General features: G+C 39.5%; 1 protein-coding gene across 2 annotated transcripts in view; it reads left to right on the plus strand.

Moving 5' to 3' along the window:
• PITPNC1 (phosphatidylinositol transfer protein cytoplasmic 1) overlaps window positions 1-16,830 on the plus strand; it is a 256,794-nt gene extending 239,964 nt beyond the window's left edge. The window contains exons 9-10 of one of the 2 annotated variants that reach the window (XM_024760668.1): window positions 8,037-8,155; window positions 12,215-16,830. In XM_024760668.1, coding sequence (XP_024616436.1) covers window positions 8,037-8,155; window positions 12,215-12,220 — 125 coding nt within the window. In that variant the 3' untranslated portion in view covers window positions 12,221-16,830. The remainder of the gene's footprint in view (window positions 1-8,036; window positions 8,156-12,214) is intronic. The other variant, XM_024760667.1, reaches the window with a different exon arrangement.
• Window positions 16,831-17,942: the final 1,112 nt, after the last annotated feature.

Here is a 17,942-nt window from a genome sequence, read left to right on the forward strand (position 1 = left end):
ACGTCTTCTGAAAAGCAAATGCATCTTTGCATCTTCCTGGGTTTGCTCAAATGCAGACCTCTGGAAGAGACTCTTTGGAAAGGTCATCATTTGCTTTCTCTTATCACATACCCTGAGGACGCTGCTCACAGGCAGCCATATTGTCACGCCTCCTGAACACATATCTGTGGTTGTCTATTGAGAGACAGAGGGAGGGAGAGTCTCCTGTGATTACTTCCCCAGATCATTAAACAAATCTTTCTGGTTGTTTTTTTTCTGGAGAACTTTTCTCAGATTCTTAAGGGGAGTACAGACACCCCAAACGTTAAGAACTGCTGGTCTCCCCCAACTTGCACTCCTCCACGCTCCTGGCATCCTTGCCACTGACACTAAGGGAATTTCAAAAGGTTGTTCAAATAAGAGGCTCAAAACTGGTGAGAAGTTTGGCAAGTGAACGGAGGCCTGAAGGGCCAAAACTCTGCCACACTGAAGACCACGAGACAGGGCACTTCAGTAGATTTCTCTTGAGTGCCAGGATGCCTTAGAGGACTTTTCGGAAAAGGCAGCATCAAAAAGGGTAGCCGTGGGCTTCCCTGGTGGCGCAGGGGTTGAGAGTCCACCTGCTGATGCAGGGGACACGGGTTCGTGCCCCGGTCCGGGAGGATGCCGTGGAGCGGCTGGGCCCGTGAGCCATGGCTGCTGGGCCTGCGCGTCTGGAGCCTGTGCTGCGCAACGGGAGAGGCCCACGTACCGCAAAAAAAAAAGGGTAGCCGTGCCCTGATTAAGAGGACAAAACGCTGCAAGCCTGTTGATCAGAAAAGAGAATTTGAGCAGAGGCAAGATATAGAAAAAGAAAATGTGGGCGGGAGTCTAGTAAGGGAATGGCTGGAGTGCAGAGGATGGGGGCCGATTCTTTTCCATCTCACCTGAGCCTGAAGCAACGAAGAGACTTAAAAGACTTTTAGTCCAAAACAAAACAAAACAAAACTCAGACTATTACAGGGGCCCAAAGTTAGAATAATGCATCAAAGGAAGACCTTTAAGATGAGAACATCTACTTAAGATGGGTGAGGTGGAGACAGGAATTAACTCAGAGAGTCTACTGACAAAAAGCCCTTTCTGTATCTGAGTGCAGGAAAAAAGCGTGTGGTTTAGCAGATATAGATGGTCAGGGCACCTTGTACTCCCCAGAGAAGGCATCCACCCATTATATATACAATCCTAGCCCCAACCCAAACAAGCAGCCTTTTCACTCAGCAAGGGGTCTGAGACCCACCCCATCAATTTCATTTAAATTACTGGCATCATTGCCCCCAGCTGAGCTGCTTGCCAGGAAAACAGTAGCTCCTTCATTACACAGATGCAGACACTCAGTCAAATAAATGAAAATAGCCCTGCTCACAGCCCCTTATTCAAGGTAATGCTGCAGACTGCGGGCCTTTCAGGTAAATGGCTGTGTCACCGCCCACCAGAACAGACCTTCAGTTTTGGGTACCTGAAGTTGCTTATTTTTCTTTGGTCTCTACAGGCTCAGTAAGGCTCTCATAGTAAACATGGAAAAGGTTCAAAGTAAAGAAATCCTTTCCTATAGCTTATGGCACTTATTCTGCAAGTGGGCCTGCCACATCAGCGTCCTTGGGGTACTTGTTACAAGTTCAGATTCTCAGACCCCACCCCAACCTGCTGAATCAGATACTCAAGGGGTACAGCCCAGCAATCTGTGTTTTAACAAGCCCTCCAGATGAATCCGATGCTCACTAAAATTTTAAGAATGACTTTAAATCAGATTAGATTGAAGGAACAGTTTAATTAATTCAATCCAAGTTTAATTATACTAGAGAGTGGTAGATGTCTTCAGGGCCAACTGCTAAACTCTGATGCCTTGTAAGCATTAGGAAAAAGGCGCCCCTTCTGGGCAGTTTCAGCAGGTGCTGTCAGCTTAGGGCTGAATTTTAGCTCCATTGACCTCCTGGGCTGTGTGTCCCTACAGTGCCCAAACTGGACACCCTTATGCACTGGCAGCCCTGGATGATCTCTTTCTCCCTGATTAGACTCACCACCTCCAGTGCTTAATTAAGAGTAAAAAAAAAAAAAGACACTGTAGATGATGGTGATCATTTCTTGCCCAAGGATTAATTTTGTATCTTTTCTGAATTTCAGCATTTGACTGTCACATAACTATTTCCCAAAACAGATTTGATTCTGCTCTTGTACATTGTGAAATATAACCATTTCCACTGCTGGAGGAATTGAGTTTGTGTTTCAAAGCCTTGCTTGGTCTTTATCCATGAGCCTTGGGTGTCTCCTGCGTGGCTGCAACACTAATCAGAAGAAACAACTGCACGTTTCCGAAGGTGGGGTGAAAGCGGAGGGATAAAAATAGGCAGCCCTGCTTCACCAAAGCATGGCGCTGCTTCACAAATCTGACAGTATTTTGAGAGAGGAGCACAGAGGGTTTCCCAAGGGAGGTTGTGATTGAGTGGAACCTCGTGAATCCTGACCCTTCTAAAAAAGTAGAGGCGGTAGCTCTGGCTAGTATAGATGAAACTCCCTCATGGAAGTGACATAGAAATCATTCTGGAGTCCTTAGAGCAGCCTAACAATGAGAGAAGCAAGCTCAAGGTGGAGAAAGAAGCCAGCTTAGGGACTGGCATTAGCTGACTGAGTTCACCAAGCCAGCATTTTCCAATGGCCTCAGGTTTCCTGAAACATGAACTTGAGTGCTGTGGCCCTTATGCGACATTTTATGTGAGTGTGCTTACCTTCATTTTTCCGGGGAGAGAACCCATTGCTCTCCATCACATTTTCAAAGGGATCTGTGATGCGCCCTCCTCCACCTCCCCAAATTAAGAACTGTGGGGAAAAAATCACAACTATAGACTACAATTCTAGATCTTAGTGGTCTGAATTACATGGAAAGGGTATGCACCAAGCCTTAAGGATTGGCTACTTTCACTACAAAAAAGTAAACTATTTATAACAAGCATCTATTGAATTTATAACCATTTTAAAGAGTTTTAAAAAAAGGAAAAAAAGCACTTCCCAAAGCATGGCCACCATTCTGCTGGAGTCAAAGGTGTATCAAACCTAATTCATGATTGCTGGAGCTTCCTCTGACCAACCACTTGTTTAAGACTTCCATTTTGACTTAGAAAAAAAAAAAAAAAATTACTTCAGTAGGCTGAGGAGCCTGGAAATAGAAAACATTTGTAGAAGGAAATAAAATATAATGTGCCATTGGACAGGTCACTGAATTAGGGGATATGATGCTTTATTAAAATTGTCATGGCTGCAGCTGTGCAATCCAATGAAGGAGAATCCCTGCTTGCAGACATTTTGCTCCATGTCACTTGCAGTTTCTCTGTACGTTCAAATGACTTCTATCCTGAAGGCTTTTCAAATATACAGTCTTGCCTCCACTTCCAGTGAAATAAACCTGCCTTCTTTAATAAAATGATTGAAAGAAAATTGCCACCAGAAACAAAGTTGAAAGACTAACAGAAGCTATCTGCAACATATGTAGCCAACAGAGGACTAATATCTACAGTATATAAATCAAAAATCCAACAACTCAATAAAAAAAAGGTTAAGAACATAAATAGGTAAACCATAGAAGAAGAAATGCAAATGACCAATAACCTCACTACTAATCACAAGAAACGTAAAGAGAACAACAAGAAGATATGACATTTGCCCATCTGCTAGCCAAAGTTTTAAAGAGCGATAATAATCCAGTTTTGGATAGGTGGGAGAACACACTAACAGTTTCTGTAAAAAAAAGTGATAGTGATAAGTACAAATAACCTGTGACCCAGTAATTCCACTTCTAGATATTTATTCTTGAGGAATACACATGTTCGTGAATATAAATACGAAGCTGTTCAGTGTAGTGTTGTTTATAAGAGCTAAAATCTAGTCTCCATGTAAATGTCCATTAGCAGAAATATGGTCAAGTAAACTATGGTAGACTCATACTATGAATATTGTGTGTAACAGTTAAAAAGAATAAGGTAGTTCTCTACATACTGGTATGGAAATACGTTTTTCCCATTAGTGGAAAATTCAGCCAGAATAATATGTATCGTATAGTATACTATAGTATGATTCCATAAATGTGAAATTCAGCGAGACTGTGTGTGATAGTAACATACGCGTGAATTCATAGGAAAAAATCTGGCAGTTATCTCCAGAAGGAACAGGATTGATAAGGGAAGTTAAAAGGAATTACTCTAAAAAAAAAAAAAAAAAAAAGGAATTACTCTGTTTTCTCTATGTAATCCAGTGCTACTTGAATTATTTCTATGGAAAATACTTCATGCATTACTTGAGTGATTCAATGAGTAAATAATAAGTGAAATCCGCATTTTATAACAAAGCAGAAAATAGTTGAAGCAGACCAAGACTCATACAGAGGTATATTTTGCTTAGTACATGGTTTAAGAAATTGAAGAAGCTTCTCAATTAACGAATCCCCTGAATCCAGAGCTTCTTTGACGAAGCTGAGCTGGTGGTAGAGAAAAGGGTTCTACCCAGGCCAATTCAGTGTGACCTCTACATGCTGGGGCAGAAGTCTGGGGTCTGCTTACTCTCCTTACCTGAAGGAGGGCGAGAAAGAGGAGGACAGAAATGGTCTTGCAAGAGGGCAAAGACAGAAAATCTTGCGATGAAGAGGGCATTTATACCCCCAGATTATCAGTCACACTCGGATAGCCAAGCGTCAGAGATACTAGGACATGCCTTCCTTATCAGAAGAAATTTGGTACTAGTTCCAATAGTCTCTTAAATCAGGGAGTTAGGCCAGTGTTATTTAAGAACACTTCATTTAAGAAACTTTACTTAAGAAAAGTAAATTATGACCTTTCAAATCTATAAAGTAAGGGGTGATTATTGATCAGTTTATTTGCAAAATAATTGACATACGATTCCTTTGAGTTTCTCTGATACACATAAGCATTTGTTTGCTGGGAGCAAAGAGATCTGAACCTAAACTGTGAGAAGTCACTCTGATCATTGAAAATCAATCAGTAATGAAGATGAATCATCTCCAAAAGTGTAATCTGTCATTGTGTGTGTATAATTGAATTTACTAAAAAATTGATTCATGTGTAGATTTTGAGGTAATATACTTTGCTGAAGCAAGACATAATGCATTCTACCAGATAACCTGAATAGGAACATTTTCACTTAATTAGGCTTTCCATAAATTATTGAGGAAAATTGAAAATGTTGACATCATTTCCATAAGCGTGTATGGTATGCGGGGATAGTTCAGGATTTAGACAAAAGTACTGGGTTGGCCTAAAAGTTCATTTGGGGTTTTCCATAACATCTTATGGAAAAACCCAAATGAACTTTTAGGCCAGCCCAATATTTTCCTTCAGCATTGGCTGGGACCAAATTATCATCAGCTTTTAGAGAACTACTAGAAATGTTCTTCAGGTTTTTTTGTTTTTGTTTTTTGGCCATGCTGCTCGGCTTGCAGGATCTGTTTCCTGACCAGGGATTGAACCCAGGCCACGGCAGTGAAAGCACTGAATCCTAACCACTAGGCCACAAGGGAACTCCCTAGAAATGTTCATTCTTATGTGGTCTAATTGAGAGATTTTTTTTTTCTTTTAGATGAAATTTTCTGCAACTTGGTTTCTTAACTCTTCATTTCAAGAAAAAAGGAATCATGTTTCTAGAATAGGCAAAAATTCTAGAAAAGTATATCTTACCTATTTGTAAATTGATGGTATCCATCTTCTAATGACCTCAAATAATCGATTTTAAAATAATGTTCTTTTTCTTTCTTACAGAAGTAATACATATTTGATATAGAAAACTTAGAAAATATAGATAAACAAAAAGGAGAAAATGAAAATTACCTATAATTCCAACTCCTCGAAACAATCACTCTTTTAACATTTTGAAGTGTACCCTTTCAAAAGTCTTTTTTAAGTGTATATAATGCTTTTCTGGTAAAAAAAAAATGATTTCTTTTACCTCCAATTTTTTATTTAACAATATACCAAGGACATTTCTCTATAGTGTTAAATATCCTTCTGCATCATTTTTAACCGCTGCATAATACCATCAGGCCCCTGAGTTGTTTTCAATTTTTCACTATTATGAACAAGATAATAATGAGTATCTTTGTTATTAAATCTTTCTTCCCATCCATAAAAATTGAGATATCTTTGAAAGCCCATAGTCACAGTTTAAGCCCCTCTCTTAACATTGAGCTAATTAAAAATAAAGAATGATTTCCTTTGAGATTCACTAGAACAAAGAAATGAAACCGCCTTTGTTTTTGTTTTCAAAATTACTGGCATGCCAGCGAGGGGGGAAATTGTCTAATGAACATACGTATGAAGAAATTTCTTTAAAACTTTTAACTTAAAATGACCTAAGTATTCATTCCAGGTGTATTTGTGTTTAAGAATTTTGATAACCAGCCATTGAAATTAAAGTGATTGTATTGAAAGGATGTTATTATTGTTAACTAAGACGCATTTGTTGTAATCACAAGGCAGCATCTCTTTACTGCTTTCCATTTACCTTGATTTTCTAAAAGAAAAGCATGCTCTTTGCTTGGCCAGACTGTTGCTTAGCTTTCTTGATACTTACATTGCTTATGGACAGCATTTTTGATTAACGGTTTCGGGGTGTGGAGGGGGACCATCAGCTAAATAAAATAGCCCGGGTGTGGATTTAGAGCTGCCCTCCATCTTGGCCACAAGACTACACTGAATTAATTCATAAACTTCTGGCAAGTCTACCCTTTAGAATTGAAGAGACTCTCACATGACACACATGGATTGATATAAAAAGACACCAGACCACATCATGCAGAAACGACTTAAGGAAAAATTCCAGCTGCACATAACCCGCTCTACATCCCCACCAAGCTAACTAGTGACCAAGGCAGTAGCTTGATTAACCAATTGTTGTGCATGTACCATTCATTGTAAAGAGTCATGAAGTTAAATTCTGCCGTGAGAGTCTCAGAAGAATGCCCATCTGGGGAAATTGCAAATAAAATGTTGTAAAATAACCAAGGAGTGGAGTGGGGAGTGGAGGATAAAGCAACAGAAGTATTTCATGTGAGACTCGTTATTTTTATGTTTCACCTATTGAAGGTAACAGGTTCTTTGTTGAAGTTTTTTATCAGTTGGATTTAGACAAGGCTTCTCAACCTTGGCACCACTGACATTTTGGACCAAATCATTCTTTGCTGGGGAGGCGGGGAGGACTGCGCACTGTAGGATGTGCCACAGCATCCCTGGCCTCTACCCACTACATGCCAGTAGCACAACCAAAAATGTCACAAAACTGTCCCCTGTTGAGAACCACTGGATTAAGAAATTATCATTCTGAAATACTGAAGAAGTGAAGACTCAGGCCAAACATCATAATGTCATGTGCCATTTTATTTAGAGATCAGTGTGGGTGGAAGTAGTGCCACCCATCTTTGTGCTGTTATGCTAGACTTGAAGTTCAGTGCAGACCTGTACTCTCTGACACCATGTATTCTGTGCAAAAATACCTCTCTGTGTGAGCATTGCACCAAATCTCACTGGTAGCAGTGAGCATCATTTCTCTGCCCTCTATGTCATGTCTCTTACAATAGCAATGAAAGTGTTCTTTCTGTTGAATGCATTGTTGTAAAGAATCTCCAAATCTATTTTGAAAGGTATATGGAAGGTAAGTATTAGACCACACAGACCTGACCCTGTCCCTTAAAGGGATCTTCTAACCATGTTTTTAGGAGATCTCAGGCTACAGCCCTATCCACGAGCTAATACTTTCTACCCACCTAGCTCATTTTACAAGAATCACCCCTAAATAATTTCCACTCTTTTCAGTTCTAAGACTATTTTGACTTAACTTCCTTGTATTCACTCCCCCTTTGGCTGGTTTGCCTAACTTTATGATTGACTCTTCATAAAGTTAGTGAGTTCCCTGCTTTTTACTCCTCTCTGGCTTCTGCTAAGCTGCCATCTTCCCCTGAAGTCTCCCCCATTGAAAGTTTGGATTTAATAACGGAAGTTGCCAACATCTTGACCTTCTTTCAGATATGACAATGGATGATGTTCGGGAATACGAGAAAAACATGCATGAACAAACCAACATAAAAGTTTGCAATCAGCATTCCTCCACTGTGGATGACATAGAGAGCCAGGCCCAAACAAGTGTATGTAGAATTTTTAAAACATGTTGCCCACCCTTTACCAAACATACACATAAACCGATCTTTGAAAAGACTTCAAATGCATCAATTCTCAAACTTCCACAAAAAAAGCGTCGTCGCCCAGAGGCTGTTGGTGAAGAACCTGAGCTGGGTCTTTACTGGACAGTGTTACCTCTTGCTTCCAGACATTTCCATTCTTTAACGCCGCTTGACTCGGGGGTTATTTCGGTCATAAAACCAAGAGCATGTAGAGTGGAAACATTGTGTGGCCTGCACCACAAAAGAACAGAGGGGTAAAAACGGACGTCCTAAGAAAGCTAGACCATCAATGCCAGAAACTTTTAAAGACATAGTTAACACTCATTCATTTAAGTCATTCATTCGGGCTCATCTAGTATTTTAGGTTTCTTTACATTTGCTTTGAAATGCTTTCTAGGGCTCTTTATGGCTATCTGAACCAATCACTTCCTTTTTACTTAGGTTCATGTCCAGATGGGGCTGCCATCTATGCATACATACTGGCTGAGCAGTGAAGGTGTGGTGAGCTAGATCTAGCCCGGGACTTAAGCATCAGAGAACCTGAGGTTATTTAATGGCACATTGGTGATTGAGAGCTGACCGTACAGTGTATGCCAGCATCTTAAATATAGTTCTATCTCAATCATTCGTGCTAATGAAGAGGAGTGACAGATAACAAAGAAAAATGTAATCGCCAAGTCATTTAAATGTACCTTTGGCCAGAGCTGTGATCTCTTTGGGTGCCAGCTTGAGCCCACATGTCTGTTAGCCCCACAATAATACACGTTAGATATTTAAGAAATTGGCAGTGTAGTTACAGAAAATTGACAGATGGCTATTGTTGTAAATGCTTTAGATATGCAAAGACCTTTGGTTGCACTCTGGAAATTTCTAGTGAACTTTTGAGATCATGTCTTTGGACTGTGCCCTGTAAGACCTATGCGCTGCTATTGGATGCATGTGACTGCCCTTGAGGTTGAAATGGCCTTCCTCCCCATTTTGGATGCAGTGATTGGATTTGCAGAAAGCTCTTTGGATCAGGAGGTGTTCCTCTGTAGGTACCGACCAGTTCCTATAGGACTTCCCCCTTCCTCTCTCCCTGTTCTAAAGTTAGAAGTGCTCATTAAGGAAACTGTCCTTGAATTTCTATCACTTTCAATTACCTTTTCTTTAGGAACGTTAGACACTTGTTCCTTCTCAGCTGCTCTCTGAAAGCCACTCACTATATATAAGCACCACAAGACAAAGGAAGCCAGAGGAAAGGGGAAGATGCCAGGTAGCCAAAGGATACTAAACAGTGCTTTCCTCATTCTAAGTTCTTATACCTTATTGAATTTGTTACAATATTGCTTCTGTTTTATGTTTTGGTTTTTTGGCCTGGAGGCATGTGGGATCTTAGTTCCCCGGCCAGGGATGGAACCCTCACCCCCTGCATTGGAAGGCGAAGTCTTAACCACTGGACCACCAGGGAAGTCCCAACGTGGTTATCTTTAAACACTTACCACCATTTCCCTTATTCTTTGAATTCCATCAAATTGGGGGTCATTTATTTTTCTATATTTTTCTTCTCTATCATAATGAAAAAGTTGAAGTCAAGGGGCTGCTGTCCATCACGAATAAAAACTGCATGGGTGCTCTGTAAATTTAAATCATTGACCTGAGTAGAGACAAACTAGATTGAAATTAGGCAAAATGAACATCCATGGCCACGGGCAATAAGGAAATAACAGTCTCCTGTTCAATTGAGTAGGTTCAATACTTTCAAGGAAGAGAACTTCTAAGAGACTCTGAACGGGAGTGCAAAATCAAACTTCTGTACTTTGGATGATTTCTGCCCCCTGCTGGATGTGTGGAGTAGAGCACTATATTCAGCCACTTGTATAGAAAACCTGATTTTTCAAAGATGATATCATTTATTATAGCAGAAACATACTGCTGAGATTTTGCTGAAATTCACTGAAATTTTTCTGAGTCTCAATTTGTTTTTATTTTTCCTATACTTCTTTTAACATATTTATTGGAGTATAATTGCTTTACAATGATGTGTTAGTTTCTGCTTTATAACAAAGTGAATCAGTTATACATATACATATGTTCCCATATCTCTTCCCTCTTGCGTCTCCCTCCCTCCCACCCTCCCTATCCCACCCCTCTAGGTGGTCACAAAGCACGAGCTGATCTCCCTGTGCTATGCGGCTGCTTCTCAATTTTGTTTTGAAATACCTCCTTTTAAAGAATTTAATCTTATTTCTGAGCTTGTTTAATAGTCTTAGTATTTTTTTTAAGTGGTAAGTTTACAGGTACAGTTCTTGCTATATTCTGAATTTCATATTCTATCAACACAGGCATAATTTTTTATTTCCTTTGTAAGAACTTTTTCCTTTCAGAAAATTTTAATAATTGTTCCTAGGAAATCCTCTTAAGGATTTTGTTTTTTGTGCAATATTCCTGGTTTGCTCATATGTTATGATATGACTCTCTGTCTCTCTTTCTCTGTCTCTCTCTGTCTCTCTGTCTCTGTCTCTGTCTCTGTCTCTGTCTCTCTCTCTCTCTCTCTCTCTCTCTCTATATATATATATATCTTAATGATTAATACTATATTAACTCCATAGTTAGTATTTCCAAAGAGGCTCTATGTTTCCTACTAGTTTATGTGGTATCATCTAATGTGGTATCACCTACTAAGTTCATGGGAGAGGCCACAAATGAAAAATGGGTCTCTGGAAGCTAAAACAGATGTAGAAATCCATGGGCAGCAGATTTCACATTTTACAAGCTTTTAGGCCTTCACTGAGCTTTTTCTAATATGCCCAGTTATCTGTTTTCCCTGTTACCGGTAATAAAATTGGCAAAGGATACCAGGGGTAGCCTGACTGAGAGTAATTAATAATAACCATGATAGTAGTAGTAATAATAATAGAGTTTCTAAGAATGAGAGAAGAGATACTAAACTATATAAAGCAAACCGGCTCTAAGAAAGAAGGCACCACTGTATTGTAACAGTGATATTCTTTCAGTGTATTACGTCTAAAATGTAGTAAGTGTATGTAATATGTTATTCACTGTAGTTACATTAGGGAAGGATTTACATTTAAAGGAATTTTTTTTTTTTTTTTTTTTTTTTTTTACTTTCTCACATAATAACATTTCAGGTATTTGGAAAGTCTACACCATCTGACAATGCCTGTTAAATGAGGTGTCACTGAATTTATTTCTTGAATGCCAAATAATGCTCTTTTTCTTTTAAATAAAATTCTCACCTATTATGTGATACTATCCTTTTGTTCTCTGCTCTTTTCCTTTTTATGTTTCCTTGAGAAATGGTTTTGTTTTTTTGGTTTGGGGATAGTTAGCAGAGTTTGTTGTTGTCATATCTTACTTGTTTTTTAAGAAGAAATAATTAAAACACAGCATCTGAAAAATCTCAGGGTGGATACACAGTCAGGAAACAAGTAACCCCTAGAATATTCATTGAATAATCTATGTATATTCATTGAATAAGTATATTCAATGAATAAGTATATTCATTGAATAAGAGGATTGAAAAATTCTGATGATCTGCCTATTTACCCTATAAAGGTGAACTTATATTTTCACGATCTAAAGTGGATAACAGTATGTATCATTTTGGGGCCATTGATTGCTTTAATAATCTTCCCTTTATAGAAAAGATGGCCAGGTCTAATAATAGCTCTGCATACCATACCATATGCACAACACACAGACACACACAGCTCCAGTGTGCTTCTGTACTCTCCTGATAAGTTCTGTTTTCAGAATACGTAAAGTACTCACTGAAAAGTGCTTTGGACAATCTTGGATGGTTACTCATAAAGGAATTTTTTTTTTCAGAGGTCTGCCTCAGTAAAAAGAAAAAAATTCAGGGCTTAGCATTTCGATGATAATTTGGGTTTATAATCTGGAGAGATCCCCTTATCATAGAGTTCTGATGGGTCCTTTAAAAACAGGCAGAGAGATGAATCCATTTGCATCTCTTCTAAATACCTGCTCATTTTTTTCTTCTTTCTGTTTTTTTCCTTTAAGACATGACAATGGATGAAGTCCGAGAATTTGAACGAGCCACTCAGGAAGCCACCAACAAGAAAATTGGCGTTTTCCCCCCTGCCGTTTCTATCTCCAGCATTCCCCTGCTGCCCTCCTCAGTCCGCAGTGCCCCTTCCAGCGCTCCATCCACTCCTCTCTCCACAGATGCGCCAGAATTTCTGTCGGTTCCCAAAGATCGGCCCCGGAAAAAGTCTGCCCCAGAAACTCTCACGCTTCCAGACCCTGAGAAAAAAGCCACCCTGAATTTACCTGGCATACATTCTTCAGATAAGCCATGTCGGCCCAAATCAGAGTAACTTCATAAGGATATTTCATGGGGTTTTATATTTTCGGTTTGGGGTCTTGTTTTTTTTGCTGTTGTTGTTTTTTTAATAATCTGATATAGAAAAAGACTGCTTTGTCACTCAAACATGTCCCTTTGATCTTTTGAGTGTGCATGTAGTTAAGTAATTTCACATATGGTTCCTTAAGTATGCCACACAGCGTCATATTAGATGTAAGATGTAAGACTTGCAAACGACAGAAGGGATCTTCTGTAGCCACAGTTGGATGCCAGGGAGGAAGCCTTGTTTATTGGACATTTGATGAGGTTGGCATGGACTTCAAGGGTAAATAAATGAAAACTTTGCACCACTGTGTTACAAGGTGTAGTGAAATAGTGAAGTCAGTTTCCTCCCATCAAACCTGAAATTCTCAAAAATATTCTCAGGCATAATATACCTAATTGTTAAATTTTGAACTGCTCCTTACCAATACTTGAATACCAGTAGTTACTGAGATTCCTATTTGCGTTAGTCTGACTCAGGATTTGGGGCCTAATTAACTCTTTAAATTTTTTGGAAATTTTAATTATCAACATGTAGAGGCTCCAAGTGCAATTAACAGTAACTTATTTATACCTTGCACAGAATTTAATAAAGATTCCACTTGTTTCTGTCTTTTAATAACTTTCCCCTTCGTGCCCTTGTGGCCTCAGAAATCTTTAAGAATTACATGGATGAATGTGACCATAACTGTCTGATTTGGGATGGTTTGATTTAGGAACCAAGAGGCCCAGGTGAGGCAAACATCTTTTTTTTCCTACAGGTACCAACAAACCTTGACCTATCACCTTCTGTCATCCTTTAAGATTCTCAGAATTTGCAATTAATTGAGTAGAATTCATTGACTCTTTGCCCAATCAAAGAAGTTCAAGGATAGAGTAAGCTACCTGGACTTTATCACCATCAGAGTTGTCTCCCATCCCCTTCCTCATTTTACTCTTAATAACATCCAGACCTCCCTGAACAGATTGCCCATCACTAGACCTTAGAAAAGATTGTCATTCTCTTGCTCCTTACTTGAAATCCAGATATTGGGAATGTCACAAAAGTCGAGTGAATACAGTCGAGTGGGAGGAGAAAATGAGCAGAATGGCTGACTCCTATCTGTAGAGTAAAAAGGAAAAGTGATAAAAGATGCCCCTCTGTCTAGCTTTCTTTTCTGAGAGTATTGGTAATGCAAGATTAGACTCAAGGTTGACGGGAGACAAGACCACTCACCAAAGTGGCAGAAAGAGAACTCTCCTTTGATCTAAAGAGAAGACTGCCACCTTCGCACCTCACTGCCTTTAAACACAGAAAGAAGAGCAAACAGAATCTGGCGTTTCCTTTTGTCCTCCAAGAGAGGAAGAGAACAAGGTAATTGGGCAACTCCAAGGCCCCAGCTAGCCTTCCTGACCATAACCTCCAACCTCAGGAAAGGGACCTTCCCCAAACACAGATTCCAAAGGACACTACATAGACCAAGGAGGGTATCTTCCTCCTCTTACACAGCCTCTCAGCCAGTGGACCCTGCCTGCTTCTCTCTCGCAGAGCACAGCACTCTGCCTAGTGTCCTTCCAGTTAACAGACTCTCCCAAGGTGCAGGTGCTGGCCCCATGAGCCCAGCACCAAGTGTTCTAAGTCATATGTCAGATTGTCAAGATCATTTCTTTATCTATAGGTTGACATTTAGCTTAATAAACAAACCCAGAACTCAAAGGGAACCCATTGCAAATAGCTTAGATCAACAGTGCATCTCTTCCCTAAGAATGATAGCGCCATAGTAAGACACCGCCTTTGCATGGTATGGTAGCATGATTTTTGCTTGTGGGAAAACTCAATCTTTTATCAAGACCTCTTGGACTTCTCAATGGCTCTCTTTCGACACAGTAGCACTTAACAAGAATGTTTCCCTTTGGAAGTAAAATTCTCCTTTCAGGAGACAGTGACATAGTGTGTATATTTGCTTACCATTTGCAAGCTGAAATCAGGATGGGGTGGGATCGTGATTTTTGCATGGAATGAATTTATTTTGTGCGTGCTGTTCACACATCTAGACCTAGTTTTTCTGTTGATGCCATTGCTAATTTTCCATTTTTGTAAAGTAGCTTCTGCTATCCAGGTCAGCAATTCTATATGCTTTAGAAAGCTAATTTCTGGTTTCCTACTGTGAGTTTTCTTTCTCTTATAACCAGTACAATACCACAGACACTACTTGCGAAACTACCACTGATAGTGTAATTCCTAGCCAACAAATATGTGTGCTCTTAAAGTATGTTCAGTTTTTCTGTCTACATGTGGTTTGTGTGCATTTTCACGGGGGCGGGGGGACGGGTGCAGATATTCCTTTAGCTGCTTTGAATATTTAATCCAGTCGTCACAGGGCATAAATGACTTCAGTATTTTATTTGTCTTGATTGTCAAGTGTCATTTCACAGTCTCCATACATGAATTTGTTTATTGTGGGGTACAAGCCTGCGATGAATGTGTATATAGAACATTATTAATTCCTACAAGGCTGGAAATTAAGTGGCTGCATGATGGAAATTTAGAAGAAAAAAAAAGCAGAAACTTGAATTCATTAAGCATGTTTAGGGGAAGAATAGGATCTTAACTCAGTGCCTCTGTCTGCAACGTGGAAACCTTCAACCTTGTTCACCAAAATTGTACTATACCTGTATATATATAAATATAGTGAATCCGACACCACCAGTTTTAAGTCTCTGGTAGCCAAATTAAAATAAATAATCCACAGAATAACACGTATGTTCACCCGATCTTTGTCTCTCATGTTAGTGGAGACCATCAAAATGACCATAGATTTCATTACTTTGAATGGACTTCAAATTACAAAATGCCCTTGTGCTTTTCGTTGGCTATAGTACAGCACTGTTGCTTTAGCTGTGCTTTCCCAGGATAAGAAGCCCTTGGTGTTTTTACTGCATAAACTTTGTCAGAAGTCAGCTCTGAAGACCATTTCATTTTCCTACTTTGGGGCTGGAATAAGACAAAGCAAAGAGGAAGCATAACAACAAAGGAGTCCGTGACATTTTTGTTACTACATGATAACCAAAACAGTATGAGTTCACTGGTGAACGAATTTATAAACCCTTCTGTTTGGGTCTTGCATTTGTGTGAGGGAAAATGGCTTTAATCTATTTGGAGGTATTTATTAGCCATGTTTTTGGTTGTGAAAATAAATCTCTAAATAGCACAAATGTGTGTGTCTAATGTAGACACTCAAAAGACACAAAAAGACCCCCAAAAGTTATGTGGTTTTCTTCCAAGACACTGTAATAAACAGTGACCTAAGAGAATAGATTCTGACACTTCTCAAGAAATCATTTTTCCATGAAAATTTCAAGGCTAATGGATTTATGCGTATTTTAAAATTCTACTCGCCTTAGCATCTTTTCAATGGCTCAGAGACGACACGTCACTGGCTGGCATAGGTCAACAACAATTTTACTTTTCAGAAGGGCCAGAGAATAATTTACTCCACGTGTGATACGTACTCAGATAATCCAATAGGGAAAGATTGTTTAAATAGTTTTAGTCCCTTTCTGATCATCTGATTCAGTAGGCTGGGTGACGATATGCCATCTAAGCCATAATTCTTGAAATTAAAAAAAAAACCAGTGACTGCACTTGATCATAAATCATTTAAAACTATTCTTTCCTGCTGAAACCGAGTGTTACACAAGAGCATGGCAATGGCATACAGAGGCAACACATACCAGATTCTTCTGTGTTCTACCTTCAAAACAATCTGTTTCATTTGAAATATAAGTGTTTAAGCTTTTTAGGAGTTAGTGCAATAAGAGAATGTGAATATGTTGAGACCTTTTCAGATGCTGTTATTGTTATTTTGTCGTTAAGTTAACAGATGCTTTAGGATAAGCCTCTCAATGTTTTTGCTTAAAATCGAAAGCCTGTCTGTTGAATTGCAAGTCTCCCTTCAGTTTGTGTGTGTCACCAAGGAGAGGTTCTTTGAGTTGATGTTACACCTGTGCCACTTGTGTGTAGCTTCAAGTGTAATTTTTAGCGTTTACATTTCGAGCTGAGATCTTGATTAAATGAGTCAATATACCACTGCCACAGCTGAGGGACCAAGCTTTGGGATGCACAGTGTTATAGACAGCAAGCAAAGCAAACAAAGTTGATCCTCACACACGCCATCCTCCTGTGTCATTTTATGGCTGTTTTGTGGTTTTTTTCCCAGTTATTTATTATTATTGATAATAACTTACTTTTTCTTACATTCTGTTGTAAATAAAGTACAAAGCAATCTTCTTTCCAAGTGTAGCTTCCTCTCTCTCTTTCTCAGATCTTCCCAAGGGAATGTTAACTATTGGGAACTTGGGGGTTGATGGGAAAGAAGCTATCAAGGGAGAAAGAACAAGCCAAAGGCCGGAACTTAGACCCAGTTCTAGGGGACTTGTGTGCAAAGAAGCCTGGCCTGCTAATAGGCGTATGGTGTCTTCAGGGCTGGGCCCTTGGTATGAAATGCCTGGGTGCCAGCTCTAACTCTCCAGCCAAAAAATACCCAAAGTGAATATAACCCAGTGGGATACACATGCAGACTCATCCATCCACCCATCAGGTGCTTGGTTACCCCTCATCAAATGTGAGGCAAGAGTCTTGAGTGGTAACCGAGGTGAAGCATCCCCCAGGGAATCTGTAGGAACACCACCTTAGGGGGGACACCAGATCCTCTCCACCGCAGGGCAAGCCAGGTAAGCTGCGCTGACTCTGACCTGACGGTGGTTTCTCCATCTCAAGTAGCTCCTGTTGTTCACAAAAGCGTCCTCTGGGGACGGGAGGAGGAGCACAGAAATGCTTTAGCACCCATCTTTCAATAGTCTTCTCGGAGTTTAAGCAGAGACACACCTCTCCCTCCTATTCAATCCTGTAACGCGTGTCAATATCCATATTATTCTTTTTATTGAAGTACAGTTGATTTACAATGTTGTGTTACTTTCTGCTGTACAGCAAAGTGATTCAGTTATACATATGTACATTCTTTTTCCTATTCTTTTCCCTTATGGTTTATCACAGGATACTGAATATAGTTCCCTGTGCTATGCAATAGGACTTTGTTGTTTATCCATTCTATATATAATAGTTTGCATCTGCTAATCCCCAACTCCCTCCCCCACCCCCCATCCACCTTGGCAACCACAAGTCTATTCTCTATGTCTGTGAGTCTGTTTCTGATTTGTAGATACGTTCATTTGTATTATTTTTTAGATTCCACATATAAGTGATATCATACGGTATTTGTCTTTCTCTGTCCGACTTACTTCACTTAGTATGATCAACTCTAGGCCCATCCGTGTTGCTGCAGATGGCATTATTTCATTCTTTTTGATGGCCGAGTAATATTCTGTTGTATATCTGTACCA

This window comes from Neophocaena asiaeorientalis, unplaced genomic scaffold (assembly GCF_003031525.2).
Source record: "Neophocaena asiaeorientalis asiaeorientalis breed wild unplaced genomic scaffold, Neophocaena_asiaeorientalis_V1.1 scaffold30, whole genome shotgun sequence".
Classification (NCBI taxonomy): domain Eukaryota; kingdom Metazoa; phylum Chordata; class Mammalia; order Artiodactyla; family Phocoenidae; genus Neophocaena; species Neophocaena asiaeorientalis.